Genomic DNA, 17,675 nt, shown 5'->3' with positions numbered 1-17,675 from the left:
AAAAAAGGTGCTGATAGTGGTAAAGGTAAGAAAGCAGAATGTGATAATAGCAGAACAAGGGTAAGCACTCTTAAAAGAACAACATGAACAAATAATGGCCCTTGTGGGGTGGTGGGGAGAGGGCAGTGGTGGGAAAAGGAGGATCGAAAATGGGATAAAAAAGGGGATAGAATAATGAATAAAAATAAAATACAGATGCTGTCAACCTGTTGAGTTTTTCCAGCATTTTCTGTTTCACATATCTGCAGTAACTAAGTTCTTTCAAGACAGGCTCTAACATGTGTTATCAGACCTTCATTCATCCAGTCAGATGACCCCATATATAGTAGAGAGTACCATATTGTATCTAATACTGGAATTCACTACCACAATCAACTATTATCATGGCAATCTGTACTAAAGATGGCGGCGATCCATTTAACTTCACCCACCCAATAGCGAAAATAGAAGCAACATGATATGTAGAAACGTTTTTCAAATTTATGCGTATTTTTTGTTTATAGTAATTCTCCTGCTGTCGATTTCATAACAAACTTTTGCTGTTCTTGTCGGTACCTAATATCTGTTCGGCAAGCGGTGACAGGGCGAGGGACTCGATTCTGCGGGAATTGTGGACCAGACCGGCTCAGAAGTCTGTCATCGGGGATTGTGGGCGGCCCGGAGGGCTTTTGCAGGGGATGTGGGCCGCTCAGAGGGTTGTCGCGGGGGATTGTGGGCCGTTCGGAGGGTTGTCGAGGAGGATTGTGGGTCGGCTTGGATGTCAGTGTCGAGGGGGATTGTGGGCCGGCTCGGAGTGCTGACGAGTCTTCTGGAGGACTCAGGCTGAGGACGTGGAGCGATGGCGCCCAAAGGTAGCAACAAGCAGCAGTCGGAGGAGGATCTGTTGCTGCAGGACTTCAGCAGAAATGTCTCGGCCAAATCATCCGCACTCTTTTATGGAAACGCGTTTATTGTCTCGGCCATTCCTATCTGTAAGTATCTGTGGTGGCGGAGTCGCTGGTACCGGCAGACACTGACCTGGGATCAGGCCAGTGTTTGTGTCTGGATGGAGAGGGAGGACTTCCTCCGTATGAAGAAGAGTCACACGGACTCGAAACGTTAACTCTGTTTCTGTCTCCACAGGTGCTGCCAGACCTGAGTTTTTCCAGCATTTTCTGTTTTATTACTATTAGATAACCCTCTCATTTTAATTGCAAATATATAGTGTGAAGTGGGAAGTTTGTGTCTTTAAAATAGCAAAAAGTTGAAGTTCGTTCATTGTTGGTTTGGAAGGTTTTCGACCCTGGACGTAATGTAACAGATGGGGTTTAAGGTATGAGATTTTGATTTTGGGGGTAAAGTGGCCGGAGGCTGTGATTCTCACTGAAGCAGAGGAGAGGGGAAAGCTCACTAGACTAGAGATAAATGAACGGAGGATAGTGCGAGCTGCCACGTAGAGCTTGAGACAGTTGTAAAATTAACAGTGAGGGTTAGGTAGAGGAGAATTTTTGTAGTCAGTGTGCCAAGGGATGGGTGATAGGAGACAGATGGAATCTAGATAGTTGAATTTACAGAATGTGTTTATAAGGACAACCTTAGAAAAATTGAACTTGCAGGTGACAAATACACGTATGAGGACAAGGTAATGATAAAAATTGTGAAGCTTCAGAGCCTGTAGTTTTGAGATGGGCTGCAGGTGTTCAGGGTTGAGTGAGACAGCAGTTACGAGCTATATGTTTGATTTTAAGCAGGTATCTGGGAAAGAAATGGGATCCAGTGCAAGGTCATGGGTTTTTTGAAAATAGCTTTGATCATTTTTAATATAGAGATGTAAAAAGCAGTGGCTTATCTATACCTTACTGTCAGTTAGGAATTTATACAGCGTGACATATTTGGAGTGGTAATGGAGAGCTGTCATTAGCATCCACATGAATGATAACCCCATCTTTAGAGCAGCATAGATCAGCATTGCCCAATAGAAATTGCTGCCTAGCTGCCTAGCAATATAGCTTTGGTGACACCATTCAACCATGTGTTAACTTCAGTAGAGAACAGCATTCATACATTTGCAATGCAGGTAAATCCACTTCACATGTACATAAATGTCTCCTACTGTTCAGTAGCCAAGGAAATAAAATAAGATTTTTTACCAACATGCACAAAGGTTAAACTACACATACAAAGGCATGATCACATGACCAATGCTAGTGTCTATTACTCAGTTTTTATTTATTGCTCAGAAGCGTAATATCCACCTCTATATTCCCAATTCTCCACCTGTGGACATTACTGATGTTGATGAATTGGAGGAGGTTAAGTAGAGTCTTGGAATACATGTGGGCATGAATGGAGAAGCCATTGTTGAAATGTTCTGGCTATGTTGGACCAGGTAACAATGGTGTGCTTACCATAGCAACATGGTTAAGGTGGAGGAAGATGCTGTCAGAAGTTTCAGGGCAAAGGATCAATTCCATCAAATGTTTTCTGAGCATTTTTGTTAAAATTTTTAAACCTCATAAGAGGTTTCCATTTGATAATGTGGCTTTCTTCTCGATTTCAGCATATCAGTAGAGGGTATGGCAATGTTCAATTTTTACCATTGCACCTGGCATTTTTCAAATCAGTGGTTGTTCTTGCATTTCCCTGAGCTCTATTGACATCACAGCTACAGCACAAGTAGAACGCTTGTTTGAAGTGCCTGCTAAGCTACAGATTCGGTGCTATTTTTATGTGAAGTATTAAAGGTCATGATTCTTAGCCATGTGAGTATTAAAGGTCATGATTCTTATTCTGGAGCTGGTCATAACTTGTGACTTTTGTTTCTGGGTTTCTTCTCCACGATGGGCTTTCTACTTTTGTTTGAATTTGTTATCACCCATGACATGTAAACTGATGTAGTAGTGTTTAAAATTCATTTAATTTTCAGTGGCCCCATTGACACATAGGTGTTGTGGGTAGCATTATTGTAATGTTTTGTTGAAAAAATTGATATATTTTTAATAATCTATTCCATATAGAACTTTCAGATTGCCAGTATACACAAACTATTCATCAGTTCTGCTGTTTGCTGTTTTGTCAAGATCCAATTTTATAGAATACTATATCTCTGATACGTGCTTTTCAGACAAACTGATGTCTTCCATGTTCATATATGCTTAATACAAATGTTTTCAAACACTTGTCTAAAGATTAACACTTTCACTGTGCAAATAAAGTTGTACCATTTCCCCTAAGTGAAGATATAGATGAGTAATGTCTTTATTTTGGAATTATATCAACAATAAGACTTACAACAGGACTTTATTAGCATTACTAAATATCTTACCAGAAATTTTACACTTAATAAATTCCTTTTTAACAGGACATGGGTGTCACTGGCTAGGTCAGCATTTTTATTGCCATTGAGAAGGTGTTGGTGAGCTGCCTTTTTGAACTGCTGCAGTCCATGTACCATAGGAGCACCCACTTAGCTGTTAGGGAGGAGGGAGTTTCAGGATTTCGGCCCAGCAACAGTGAAGAAATGGCAATATAGTTCCAAGTCAGGATGTTGTGGGGCTTGGAAAGGAATTTGCAAGTGGCGGTGTTCCCATGCATCTACTGCCCTTGTCCTTCTAGATGGTAGAGGTTGTGGGTTTGGAAGGTGCTGTCAAACAAGCCTTTGTAAGTTCCTGCAATGCGTCTTGTGGATGGTACACATTGCTGCTACTGTGTGTCGGTGGTGGAGAGACTGGATATTGAAGGTGGTGGATGGTGTGCCAATCAAGTGGGCTGGTCTGTCCTGGATGATGTTGAGCTTCTGAGTGTTGTGGGAGCTGCACTCATCCAGGCAAGTGGAGAGTATTCCATCACACTCATAACTTGTGCCTTGTAGATGGTGGATAGCATTTGGGGAGTCAGAAGGTGAGTTATTCTCTGCAGAATTCCCAGATCAAAGACTTTAACATAAAACTTAAGCTTCTGTACTCATTCTGGACATTTTAATTCTACATTAAATTTAGAACCATGGAAAGTTATGACACAAAAAGAAGCCATTCAGCCTATCATGTCTGTACTGGCCGGAAAAAAAACTAGCTGCCCATTCTAATCCCACCTTCCAGTACCCGTCTGTAGCCTTGCACTTTGCAGCACTTTAGATGCGGATACAGGTGCCTTTTAAATGAGTTGAGTGTTTCTGCCTCTACCCCCAATCCAGGCAGTGAATTCCAGACACTCATCACCCTCTGAGTAAAGAAGATTTTCAGCATGCCCCCTCTAATTCTTCTACCAATCGCCTTAAATCTGTGCCCCCTGGTAATTGACCTCTCCACTGGGGTAAACAGGGCATCCCTGTCTACTCTATCTAGGCCCTGCATAATCTTGTACATCTCAATCAGGTCATCCCTCAGTCTGCTCTTGATCTAGTTAAAATCATTAGTGAATAAAGGATTTCGAATATTTTCTCAAGCTGAGGTAGAATTGTAATTTTTAATCTTTAGGACTGTCTCTGTGGAAATAGACTGATATAAAAGCATTTAAAATGCCTGTTCATTGTAAATGGAGTTGAAATTCTGAATCAATTGCCTTTTTTTTAACTGCTGCAGGTCATTAACAGCCAATGATATGTATTGACAATTGCAATAGTTAGGATCTCTAATCATTGTCTTTCAGGGCTCTACTGGAGGATCTGGCACATGGACCTTGTCCAGTCTGCAGTTCTGTATTGTGTTATGACTCTTGTCAGTACCTATCTTGTGGCATTTGCTTACAAAAATGTAAAGTTTGTCCTGAAACACAAGTAAGTAATTTCTAGAAAAATATTATTTGTACAATTTTTATGGCTGATGTGTTAGCATGTCACATTGTTAACAGAGATTCATTTGTCTAGGGTTGCGCAGAAGAGAGAAGATGCAGTGTCCAAGGAGGTCACTCGGAAATTGTCAGAGGCTGACAACAGGAAAATGTCTCGCAAAGAAAAGGATGAAAGGTGTGCTTTCTAAGTTTTGAAAATTTTTTTATGGTATATACTGTCTTAAAAGTTGAGACCATCAAAATATGCAAAGTCAGTTTCTTGTATGTAAGATTGTAATGTGCAAAGATAGGTTGTAGGTCACAGTGCTAAGGATTTTTTAAGCAATGGCCATTGATCTTAAGAGAGCAAGGTGAAGCTGTTTGCTTCACATGTTTGTGAAAGTCTGTTGCAATTAAGTGGATGCCAAAACCAAAATTGTTTTGCTATTCTGTCCTAAAATTTGTTCTCAATTTTAAAGTTGGATGCACGACACTCTGGAGGTGTACACCATTTTTGTTAAAATTATACCTCTAACCCCACCAATCTGATTCTGGACATGATTGTTGTGAATCTCCATACCATTTTGGTGTTATGGGCTTTAGTACATAGCTACCAGTCTGAAATGTTCAGGGGTTTAAGGGTTCTTAACGTTTGTTCTATTGTCTGATTACCTGATATCAATTCTTTGCAACTCCTACAGTCATGGGGTGAAGAGCCCAATTTAGAAATGATTTCTCAGAGAATTGATTTTGTTACTTAGAGTGGCTTGGAGCCTGGAAGGTTCCTTTCCCCTGAAACCTCTTGGCTTTGAATATAGCCCCGGCTCATAGAAGGAATGTCAAATAAATTTGGCATTATCTTTTTGGTTTCTAAAGGACAAATGCTAACACCGCCCCAGGAAACTATGAAGTGACTGGTGTGAGAAGTGCAAACAATTGACACTTGTGCAGTTTTTGGTCCATAGCTGGTGGAACTTTAGTTTTCGGCATCAGCTGCATTCAGGAAATCCAGGTTTACATGTGGCCTAAGAGTCTGCTGCATGCTGCCACCAAAATGGTTGAGTTTGTTTTATAAAATACATACCAGGAGCCAGGAGAATGAGGAACGCTCCCTAGTCTCCATCACTTTCCTCCTGGATGACAACCTCTCCTGGTTCCCTTTAAGAGCTTATGGAAATAGCACTATCTTTTGGGCCTCTTTAGCGATCTGTCTGGTGATGCACATTTGTTGGCTGCAGTTCACTGATAGAGGCTTGAGGCCCAATATTGGATGCATCTCATCATATCTATTCAGAAACAGAGATCATTCTCAGGGGCTAGTACACCTGTTTTTGGGTGCAAACAAATTTTTACACTTTATGTAGTATTTGTTTCTAGATATGTATCTATGGCTCCAGCAAGCCATGCTTAATTTAAAGATTGTTTTTCTTCCCATTAGAATTCTCTGGAAAAAGAATGAAGTGGCTGACTATGAAGCTACAACCTTTTCGATCTTTTACAACAACACCCTGTTCCTCGTTATGGTGATCATTGCCTCGTTCTTTATTCTGAAGAATTTCAATCCGACAGTGTATCCTTTTTAATGACAATATGGCGACAACAGCTTGCAATTATTTGCATTTGGGATGAAATCGGTTCTTTGCTTATAATTTGGTGTAGACTTTCACCTTTAACAGTTGTGAAATTCTTGGTACTATTTGGAGCTGAACTACAGCAGAAAGTGGTAATAGGAAAAGAAAAATGTGTTTTTAAAGTTTTCCTTTTATTCATTCTTGGGATGTGGGCATCGCTGGCTAGACCAGCATTTATTGCCCATCTCTAATTGCCCTTGAGAAGGTGACGGCACCTTGAATTGCTGCAGTTCATGTGCTGCAGGTACACCTGCAGTGCAATTACAAAAGTTCCAGAATTTTGATCCAGTGACAGTGAAGGAACGGTGATGTATTTCCAAGTCAGGGCGGTATGTGGCTTGGAGGGGAACTTCTAGTTGGTGGTGTTCCCATGCATCTGCTGTCCTCCGCCTTCTAGGTGGTAGAGGTCGCAGGTTTGGAAGGTGCTACCTAAGGAGCCTAGGTGAGTTCCTGCAGTGTAGATGGTACACACTGCTGCCATTGTGCATCGGCGGTGGACGGAGTGAGTGTTTGTGAATGAAGAGCCAGTCAAGCGGGCTGCTTTGTCCTGGATGGTGTCAAGCTTCTGTAGTGTTGTTGGAGCTGCACTCATCCAGGCAAGTGGGGAGTATTCCATCACACTCCTGACTTGTGCCTTGTAGATGGTGGACAGGCTTTGAGGAGTCAGGAGGTGATTTACTCGCCACAGGATTCCTAGCCTAACCTGCTCTTGTAGCCACAGTATTTATATGGCTAGTCCAGTTCTTTTTCTGGTCATTGGTAACCCCTAGGATGTTGGTGGGGGATTCATTGATGCCAATGCCATGGGCAGATGGTTAGATTCTCTCTTGTTGGAGATGGTCATTGCCTGACACTCGTCACTTTTCAGCCCAAGCCAGGATATTGTCCAGGCCTTGCTGCATTTGGATATGGATTGCTTCAGTACCTGGAGTAATGAATACTGCTGAACATTGTACAATCATCAGCGAACATCCCCAATTCTGACCTTATAATAGAGGGAAGGTCATTGATGAAGCAGCTGAAGATGGTTGGGTCAAGGACACTATCCTGAGGAACTCCTGCAGTGGTGCCCTTGGACTGAGATGATTGACCTGCAACAACCACAACCATCTTCCTTTGTGCTAGCTATGACTCCAACCAGCAGAGAATTCCCCCCCTTATTCCCAGTGAGCTGCAGATTAGAAGCCCTGCCAAGTCTAAGGAAGGCCGATAATTATCAGTCAACAAATTTACGCCCATCATAAAACAGCAATCCATACTACAGATTTCATGTTGCACAAGAAAGTTTCTTTTCCATAGGTGAATTTGAAGCCCAAAGATCCAGTTATAATTATGCCAGTAAAGTTAAAGGATCATGTAATTGTCGAATAAGCATTGTCAGTTCTTTTGATCTGTCTAAGAATATGTGTCCACAAATGCAAATTAAAATGCAATATATCTTCTAGAAAATAGGTGGGAAAACACCTGAGGGGTCCCAAATTCCAGTTATTGCCTGTGTTAATGCAATTTTTGCCTGAAAATATCATTTGGTCCTTCTAGTCAGATATAATCTGTCATAGGTTTGTGTATAAAACCTGTATTCCTTAATTGTACTCTCAGAAACTACATCCTGTCCATCTGTGCTTCATCGGGGTTGATTGCTCTTCTTTCTACAGGCTCAAAGTAATTGCCTCTGGCTTTCTTTGTGAGATAATGTCAGTAATGATATGGTCTGTGTACTTAAGGATGAGGTCATTTAGATTTTAAAGTCTATAACTTTGAGACCTGAAACCACAGAATTGGCCACTTAACTGAGACAACTAGAGTTCTGTGAACTGCGTTTTTTTACAATCTACCTGCATTCCATGTTTTCAGTTATGGATGTACTTAATAAAAATGAATGCATTTTGCAACCAGAGTTTTTTATTTGCAAGTCTATTACTAGCAGTTTTGTTTTAACTTAAATACACACACGCGCACAGACTGGATTTATCAATGTTTCCATAGATGCTGCAAAAGTTATTGAGTTAAATTTATGGTGTCAAACCCAGGCATTGAGTTGAGCCCTAGTGTATATGATGTGTTGTGCATCTACATATAAGTAGAGTATATGTTGTTTCATACTAATGAAAATCTGTACACTTGATGCACAAGAAATAATTAAGTATCTAAATACATCCCACTGCACACAGTTCATAATGGTTAGAATGCAAATGAAGAATTCAATAGGAATAATGGCCTAAAAAAATATTACAACTCTCTGCCGCTGTGTTACCGTTAAACATTGTTATAATTTTGGGATGGGCAGAATAAAGGAGTGGCTGTATTGATAACAAAAGGAATATATACATGAAAAGACTAATGTACAGAAAGAAGCTGAGTAAATATGGTTAGGAATCAAAGATAAAAAGTATTGTATTACTAAGTTTGGAATTGAAGGAGGGAAATGGAGGAGAAAATCTGAACAGATATGGAAAAAGGATGGGGTTAACAAAAGTATAAGGCAATTACTGATTATATGGAGGTAGCAACAGTAGATCAAAATTGACTATTTCCAATGATTGAGCAGATAACACAGCAATAAGAATTTCTTTGTATAGAGCTTTTAATTAAATAACGTCCCAAGGTGTTTCAAGTGTTTTATAAAGTAAAATTGGGCATTGAGTCACATAGTGATATTATGGCAGATGGACACAAGAATGGTCAAAGAGGTTTTAAGAAGTATGAAAGAATCACAATTATTACAGTGCACAAGGAGGCTAGTCTACTTGTCGTGTCTGCACTGCTGTCTGAGCAACTCACCCAGTGTCATTTCCTTGCCTTTTCCGTGTAACCCTGCACGTTCTTCCTTTCCAGATGACAGTCTAATTGCCTTTTGAGTACTGTGATTGAATTTGCCTCCACTACATTCAGGCAATGCATTCCAGACCCCAACCACTTGTTGCATGAAAACATTCTTCCTCATGTAACTTTTGCTTCTTTTGCCAATTACTTTAAATCTGTATCCTCTCATTCTTGATCCTTTCACGAATGGGAAGTTTCTCCCTAGCTACTCTGCAGAGCCCTCGTGATTTTGAATACATCTATCTCTCAGCCTTCTCTGCAAGGAAAACCGGCCCAAATTCTCCAATCTATCTTCACAACTGAAATTCCTCATTCCTGGAACCATTTTTGTAAATCTTTTCTACACTCGTTCCAATACCTTAATATCTTTCCTAAAGTGTGGCAAAAAACTGGATGCAATAATCTAGCTGAGGCCAAAGTAGTGTCATACAAGTTCAACATAACCTTGCTCTTGTACTCTATGCCCCTATTAATAAAGCCTAGGATACTGTATGCTTTATTAACCACGCTCTCAACCTTTCCTGCCACCTTCAATGACTTATGCATGTATACACCCAGGTCCCTCTGTGCCTGCATCCCTCTTTGTATTGTCTCACCTTGTTCCTATCAAAATGAATCACTTCATATTTCTCTGCACTGAACTTTATCTGCCACTTGTCCTTTGAAGTTCTCCTCAGTTCACAATGCTTCCAAGTTTCATATCATCTACAAATTTTGAAACTACCCTGTACACCAAGGTCTTGGTCATTAATATACATCAGGAAGACCATGGTCCCAACACTGACCCATGAGGAACTCCACAACAAACCTTCTGCCAGCCTAAAAAATATCCATTAACCACTACTGTTTCCTGACAGCCAAGGGAGAGGTCTATGGAGGGAAGTCACCAAGCATTTCTTCCTGAGATGTTACACATTTAAAAACACAGGCATTTACTATGGGGAGTATTTTAAAACCTAATTTAGAACTTATAAATATATAACATGATATTACCTGACAAGCCAATTAAATTGCTGTGTCATAATTATGTCTGTTGATTAGTCCTGGTTTCTCACACATGCAGCAACAAATAACTTGTTACGGTAGTGAAACATGATGGTGCGGAATAGTACAAATTAACTCACACTGTTTGCCTGCACCTAATCAATTTTTTTTTTAATTTAATCAAATCAAATACAGCCTTGTCATTTTTTTAACCATTGAGCGGAAGATATGATCTGAAATTTAAATCTGGTAACTAGTCAGAGTGCATTGTACTTAGATGTGTTTAAGTATGTGATAATAAAGTCCATGAGGGTGTGCTACCTGATCACCTTCCTTCAATTAATGCAGCTTTCTATTTTACTTCTCATGATTATCTTTCCACTTTTGCCCTATGGGTGTGCTGACATTCTTTAAAAACATATTTTCTGCAAATGAAACTGTATAATGTAGATTCTACTAAATGGTTTCTCAAGTAATTTAAAATTATCTTGATTTGTTTTAAAATATGTGAACATAGGAATAGCAATACGTCATTCAGCCCATCGAGCCTATTCCACCACTCAATCAAATCATGATTGATCTATATCTCAATTAATACACTCACCATTGATTCATGTCTTTATACCTTTACCTAATAACATCTGTCTACCTTATTCATGAAAGTTTCAATTGATCCAGTATCCACACCCTTTTTGGGCAAGAATTCCACATTTCCACTACCCTTTGTGTAGAAAAAATGCTTCCTGATTTCACTCCTGAATGACCTAGTTCTTCTAACTTTAAGATTGACCCTGTATTCTGGGTTCCCCGACCAGAGTATATAGCTTTTCTGCATCTACATATTGAATCTTTTTTTCATTTTAAACACCTCAATATAATCACCCTCAAACCTTATAATTCAAGGGAATGCAATCCATTTATGGAACCTGTCCTCATAATTTAACCATTTAAGGATTGGTATCATTTTGGTGAATATGCAATGTACCCCACTAAAGTCCAAATATCCTCCTTGAGATGCTGTACCTAAAACTGAATGCAATAGATCAGATGCAACCTGACAACTGAAACATCGCTTCCTCCACTTTGTATTTCAACCTTCATTATGTAAAGGCCAGCATTCCTTTTTTGAGTACTTTGTGCACCTGACCATTATTTTTAATGATTCATGTATCTACACCCTTTGCTCCACCAGAGCTTCTAGTCTCTCACCAGTAAGAAAATATTCTGATTTGTCTTACTTGGATCCAGAGTGGATTACCTCTCACTTCTCACATTGCACAGGTTCTGTCATTGTTTCATCCGCTCAATTAATCTGTCCACGTAACTTTAAACTTTCTGCTTCCTTTAACACAACTTACTGTACCTCCTAAATCAGTCTCACCTGCAGACTTGGAAATGCTGCTCTCCATCATCCAAGTTTCACATATATAGTGAATAGCTGATACAGATTCTTCAGAAACACCATTTGCCAGATTCAGCCAATAAGAGTACATTCCCTTTATTCCTATACTCTCTCCCATCTCCAAACCAATGAAACCATTACAATTGAACATTTCGGGAGCAGAAGGAGTTTATGTTTATAAACCACTCATACAGCAACTGTTGCTTTCTGAAAAAGGCAGCAAGCATTTGTGTGTGTCAATGAAAGCCATGTGGTTTAACACATGTTGGTAATACATTTACATTGCAGTTTAAGCTTTTACCATTGCACACTGACTGTCATAAGTGACTTATATAAATATACTTATTTAGCCCGGATCAGGTTAAAATGAGTATTTTTCGTCAGGATATTTTACAACCTAAAATAAAATATCCCAAATGCATCTTTGGGTTTCAGTTTACTGATGTAAACACATTTAGACTCATGTCCTAAAAAAATCAGCAAGTTCCAGCATAAAGCAAGCCATTACACATACATGCCTGTGATCTAACATTCAGTGGATAAGGTTCTATTGAGAGGGAAAAATTGCTTAAACTTGATACTGGAATTAAGATTCCAAAGGTACACAAGCTATTAACTTACTTGTTGTTTTTACATTTTAAGCAAAGAGATAAATGTACAGCTCAGTTTGGGTGAGTAGAAAACTCCAGGAACCACTTTAACCTGGGAGATTGTAAATGTGCTTCTGTATAAGGGTACATCTCTCATTGCATGGGCATGCACCTGTGGGAAGTCAGCAGGAAACAGCTTTAGATTCAGAGCCAGACGGTGGTCCAGCAAGTAAAGAGTGCTTCTTTCATCATGCAGTCCCGGTCATTATCATGCATCTTTAAATTAGGATCTGTAGTCCTTCTTGCTTAATGGTTTGTTGCCAAGTATGTTGTCGATCTCATTCACAGTCTGTGTTGTCAACTTTGAGAGAACCTGAAAAGTTTCCAAACGTTTCAGTAAGTAACTGAGGAAAGAGATCCTGAAAAGTATTTTATCCAATACAGACTAGAGAAGAAACACTTGCTATTTCTATTTATGTACCACCTGTAAAGACCTCAGGACATTTCTATGCGCTTTGCATCCAACAAAGTACCTTTTGATGAGTAGATACTGGTCTAATGTAGGAGGTACAGAAGACAATTTTCACACAGTATGATCCTGGAACTACCAATGCAAAATGAACAGAATTACTTTTTAGTGATCTTGATTGAGGGATAAATATTGACCAGGACACTTGGGGAACCTGCCATGACATAATTTTGAAGATGAGCTGAGATCTTTTATGTCCAGATCAGAAAACAGATGGGTCATGTTTTAACATCTGGTCTGAAGGATGGCACCTCAAAATGTGCAGCAATCTCTCAATACTGCACTAGAGTGTCAGCCTCAATTTTGCATTCAAGCCTTTGGAGAACCACTTTGAACTCGCAGCCTTCTGACTTGAAGGCAAGGGTGCTACGGCTAACACTAGGTGAGAGAAGCCTCAGGCCTAATATAAGGTCCTGAAACAAGCCATGTTGTGATAGATACAAAATTAAGTCGGTCTGGCAATAGGCTTGATCAATACCGATAAATGGTTCAGAAGTAAAAGACCCAATTCAGACCTAGCCGCCATTCCTCCACAATTCCGTTTCATGTATAGATACTTGACGTGTATACTAGGTAACGGATAAACATGCACCAGAATTGAGTGGACTTGACTGAAGCAGTTAATTTTGTGTTGTCTGCCCCACATTAATGCTTCATATTTGATTTAGTTGTCGGTATGCTTACCTTGAAATGGCAACAACTGATAAAGTTCCAGTTGTATTATAGTATAGAACTAATGCAACGTCTCCTTAAAGATAAGGCTTTTAGAACATAAGTTAATGGTGGAAAAATGAACAAAATTATAGAAATCTCATACCTCCAAGTGGAAAGTATTTTTTATATACAGAAATTAACTTTACTAATATACAGGAGAGGGACTAGTTTTCGATTTGACTGTATATTGGATAGGCGGTGGGTGGTGTTTCCTCTCTCCCAATGCAGTTATTGAGAGACTGCGATTTTGTGGTTGGGCCTCATTAACATTGAAAAAGTCAGTGAGCTGCCAGTGAGTTGAGGTGGCCAAGCTTAGGCCTGCAGCAGCATTTTAAAGGGGCAGAGTGGAAGTGTCAGGAGTTAAAGGGAGCAGCATGTTAGTAGGAAAACAATTTGCACTTATAGCAGCAAGAAAATCATATGTTGGAAAACTTTAGGGCTCAAAACACAGAGGCAATTGGAATAAAAATACTAGACCTGCTTCCACCTTTCCCTATTGCAGCTAAGGATCCTTTTAAGTATCCTGAAAAGTGACCACCTCCCATATTGTACTGCCGACAGATTGTGCCAGGTTAAAAAACTGGTGGTAGTCAAAAATGGTCTTAACTGGGTCATTTTACTCCAATTTTAACTATCTTCAAATAATAATGAGGAATAAATTGTAATATTTGTTTGAAGCAACAGTCCAGTACCAAGAGAGATAAAGACCATTTCTGAACAAGTGTTTAGTACTAAAAGTTGTAAAGTGTAAGGATTTTAATGACCACAATTTATTTCCCCCATAACAGTTGTTGTGACCTGCATTACTTTCTCCTCATGAAGTTTATCAGAGTACTAGCAATCCAATTTCTAAAGGGGCAGGCAGCTAGATCTGTTGATGGATTGCTCTTCCCTGTATTCCTTTATGGGTGTGAGCAATTCTGTTGAATAGACAGGTTTCTTCTGTATTAAATTGCTCAGAGTTTTCAATAATAACTTGCCTGTATGGCGCCTAGGTTTTCTGTAAGCTGTTCTGCATTGGAGGCTCCCAGGAGAACTGAACTTACACCTTCATTGCGCAGACACCAAGCTGAAAGAAGTGGAGAATTGCTGAGGGTTAAAAACTACATTAAGTTCACCAACAATTTTGCTAAAATACCACTGCACATTACACAGCAAGACAACAAATATATAATTATTTTATAAAAGTAAAACACAAGTTAATATTTTTCATATTATATGGAAAATGTTGTATTGGTAGTGCTAATGGGTAGCCTGATGTTATATCGTTAAGAGTATTGAGTTTCAATTCTCTGCATTTGAATTTACTTCTTTCTGCTAGCTTTCTGTGTAGCCATCAGATGGAGCATTTTGACACAGCCAAGATCTTGAGCTTGAAAAGCTGGAAGTAAGATGGCTTCATATTTTCCAAGCAAGTAGCAGTAATGTTAGTCGCTTTGGAGAAGTACTCAGCTCAGACCACCGTTTTCTCCAGTTTATACTTGTTGCTCTAAAAAGGTTGGAGAGAGAATGCGAGTATAGGGATGTTGGACAGTCTAGGGATGCAAAGAATTAATAAAAGTTATAATTTGGGAACAGGCCATTCGGCCCAAGCAGTTTGTGTTGGCGATTAAGCTCCAAATAGTATTTACTCACCTGTAACCATATCCTTTAACCTCATTTCCCCATATTCACCAATTCAACCTAATCTTGGATGTAACATTGCTTCATCCTCAATTCTGGTACTGAATTTTAAGGCTCATAACTTTATTTAAAGAAGTTTCTTCTGCTCTCTGTTCCAAATCTCTTACATCTAATATTGTACTTCTGGCCTTTCATCAGCTTTTTTATCTAAGGGGGTCCCTTTAGTATCCAGTGAACCTGTACACCCAATCCTCTGCTCTTCCACAGCACAAACACATTTGCATTTAGTGTATAATTAGTGCTATTATTCTTTAACCAAAATGCAACACCTCACATTTAATGACATTGATTTCCACCTTTCACACTTTAGTCCATTCCCAATCTTATCAATATCCTGTTGCAACTTCCTTTACTCCCCAAGATTTAACTGTTTTAGTGTTAACTGCATATGTTAATACCATTCCCTCAGGCGTTTTTCCAAATCAATAATCCACACAGTAAACAGAATTGAACTCTTGAGGTATGTGAATAACTGGCCTTATCTGTGATGCTCTATTCTCTTCCTTAAAATCAATTTTCAATCCAGTTTGTTATACTCCCCTTAATCCGATGTTGCTAACTGTCTCTAATTTCAAAAAAGATAAAAGCAAAATTTAAAGCTCTGAAGAGTAATGTGGACTTGAAACGTTAACTCTGTTTTTTCTCTCTCCACAGATGCTGTTAGACCTGCTGAGTTTTTCCAGCATTTTCTGTTTTTGTTTCTAATAATTTCACATGTGGTTCCATGCTAATAATCCCTGACAGTCTAAGGGTGGGTGTACACTGATCTCCGACAGTCTAGGGATGAATGTACACTGACCCCCACAGTCTAGAACTGTGTACTCCGACACCCGGCAGTCTAAGAATGGGTACACCAATCCCTGACTGTTTAGGAGTTAGTGTACACTGATCCCTGACAGTCTAGGAGTGGGTGCACACCGAACCCTGTCGTTCTAGGGGTGGGTGTACATGACCCCCAACAGTCTAGGGGTTGGTCTATATGATCCCTGACCATCAAGGAGTGGGTGTAAACTGATCCTTGACAGTCCAGGGGTGGGTGTGCACTGACCCTGATAGTCTAGAAGTGGGTGTACACTGATCCTTGACAGTCTAGGGGTGGATTTACACTGATTCCTGACAATTTAGGGGTGGGTGTACGCTGATCCCCGACGGCCTAGGAGTGGGTGTACACTGATTCCCGCAGTCTAGAACTGTGTAGTCTGACACCCGACAATCTAGGGTTGAGTGTACACTGATACCCATAGTCTAGAACTGTGCACTCTTGACACCCAACAGTTCAGGAAAGTGTGTACACCGATCACCGACAGTGTACGTGTGGGTGTATACTGATCCCCGACAGTCTTGGGGTGGGTGTATATGATCCCTGGCAGTCCAGGAGTGTGTATACTGACCCCTGACAACTAAGGGTGGGTGTACACTGATCCCTGACAGTCTTGGGGTGGGTGTATATGATCCCTGGCAGTCAAGGAGTGGGTGTACAATGATTCCCGACGGTCAAGGAGTAGGGTGTACAATGATCCCTGACAGTCCAGGGGTGGGTGTGCACTGACCCCTGACAGTCTAGGGGTAAGTGTACACTGATCCCTGACAGTTGAAGAGTGGGTGGACACTAAGCCCCAACAGTCTAGAGCAGGTGTATACTGATTCCTGACAGTCTAGGGGTGAATGTATACTAATCCCTGTAATCTAGAACTGTGTACTCTGACACCCGACAGTCTAGAGGTGAGTGTACACTGCTCGCTGACAATCTAGGGGTGGGTGTAGACCAATCCCCCACAGTCTAGGAGCAGGTGTTCACTGATTCTTGACTGCCCAAGAGTGGGTGCACACTGATCCCTGACAGACTAGGAATGGTTGTACACTGAACTCCGATTCGATGAGTCCTGAGATGACTGATATCCTATGTGCGATCTGCAGACTCTGCCACATGTGGGGCAGGTGGTGCTTGAAGATTCAGTCAGATGAGGTGTTTGGAGGTTTGTACGCACTCTTTGACACCTCAGCTTTGCCTCTGCGTGTTCCTGAAGAAGTCTCTAGATGTGTTTGATGCCTTCCCAAATAAACCTCCATTTTGGTTGGTCACAAGCCAGCTCAGGCTCCCATGAGTTGGTGGGCATGTTTATCTCTTCAGCGATGCTTGGAGGACATCTCTAAAGCACTGCCACTGTCCTCCTGGGAGGTTTCTGCTGTGACCAAGTTTCGAGTAGAATAGTTGCTTTGGGGAATGGTGTCAGGTATGCAAACAACATGTCTTGCCCAGTAAAGCTGGTTTTGACTGAGTGCTTTGATGCTGGGCAAGTTAGCTTGGGAGTGGATGCTGCCGTTGGACTGCCTTTGTTGCTACCAGCTTTGATGTGTCTGCTGTAGGTTGTCCAAGTTTGAAAAGCATATAGGAGCATGGAGATCACTGTTGCCCAGTAAACCATGACCTTAGTCTTTGGTTTGAGATCTGCTCCCCAAATACTCTGTTCCTCAGCCGGGCAAAAGCTGAGCTCCACTTTTGAGATGATGGTGAATTTTGTCATCTGTATCTGCCTTCGTCGACAGCAGACTCCTAAGATACGGAAAGTGGT

General features: G+C 40.5%; 2 protein-coding genes across 3 annotated transcripts in view; one reads left to right on the top strand and one right to left on the bottom strand.

Annotated features, from left to right (window-relative positions):
• Positions 1–760: 760 nt before the first annotated feature.
• ssr3 (signal sequence receptor, gamma) lies at positions 761–8,274 on the top strand. Its single transcript, XM_041212038.1, has 5 exons — positions 761–971; positions 4,627–4,753; positions 4,844–4,942; positions 6,185–6,316; positions 7,977–8,274. The coding sequence occupies exons 1-5, from the start codon at positions 839–841 to the stop codon at positions 8,041–8,043; spliced, it is 558 nt and encodes a 185-aa protein (XP_041067972.1). The 5' UTR covers positions 761–838; the 3' UTR covers positions 8,044–8,274.
• Positions 8,275–11,668: 3,394 nt separating this feature from the next.
• kcnab1a (potassium voltage-gated channel subfamily A regulatory beta subunit 1a) overlaps positions 11,669–17,675 on the bottom strand; it is a 395,251-nt gene continuing 389,244 nt past the window's right edge. For both annotated transcript variants that reach the window (XM_041212026.1, XM_041212016.1), the window contains 2 exons: positions 14,400–14,488; positions 11,669–12,549 (listed from right to left, as the gene is read on the bottom strand). In XM_041212026.1, coding sequence (XP_041067960.1) covers positions 12,460–12,549; positions 14,400–14,488 — 179 coding nt within the window. In that variant the 3' untranslated portion in view covers positions 11,669–12,459. The remainder of the gene's footprint in view (positions 12,550–14,399; positions 14,489–17,675) is intronic.

Source organism: Carcharodon carcharias, chromosome 2 (genome assembly GCF_017639515.1).
Source record: "Carcharodon carcharias isolate sCarCar2 chromosome 2, sCarCar2.pri, whole genome shotgun sequence".
NCBI classification, from domain to species: Eukaryota; Metazoa; Chordata; class Chondrichthyes; order Lamniformes; family Lamnidae; genus Carcharodon; species Carcharodon carcharias.
This window is presented reverse-complemented; position numbering and strand designations above follow the sequence as displayed.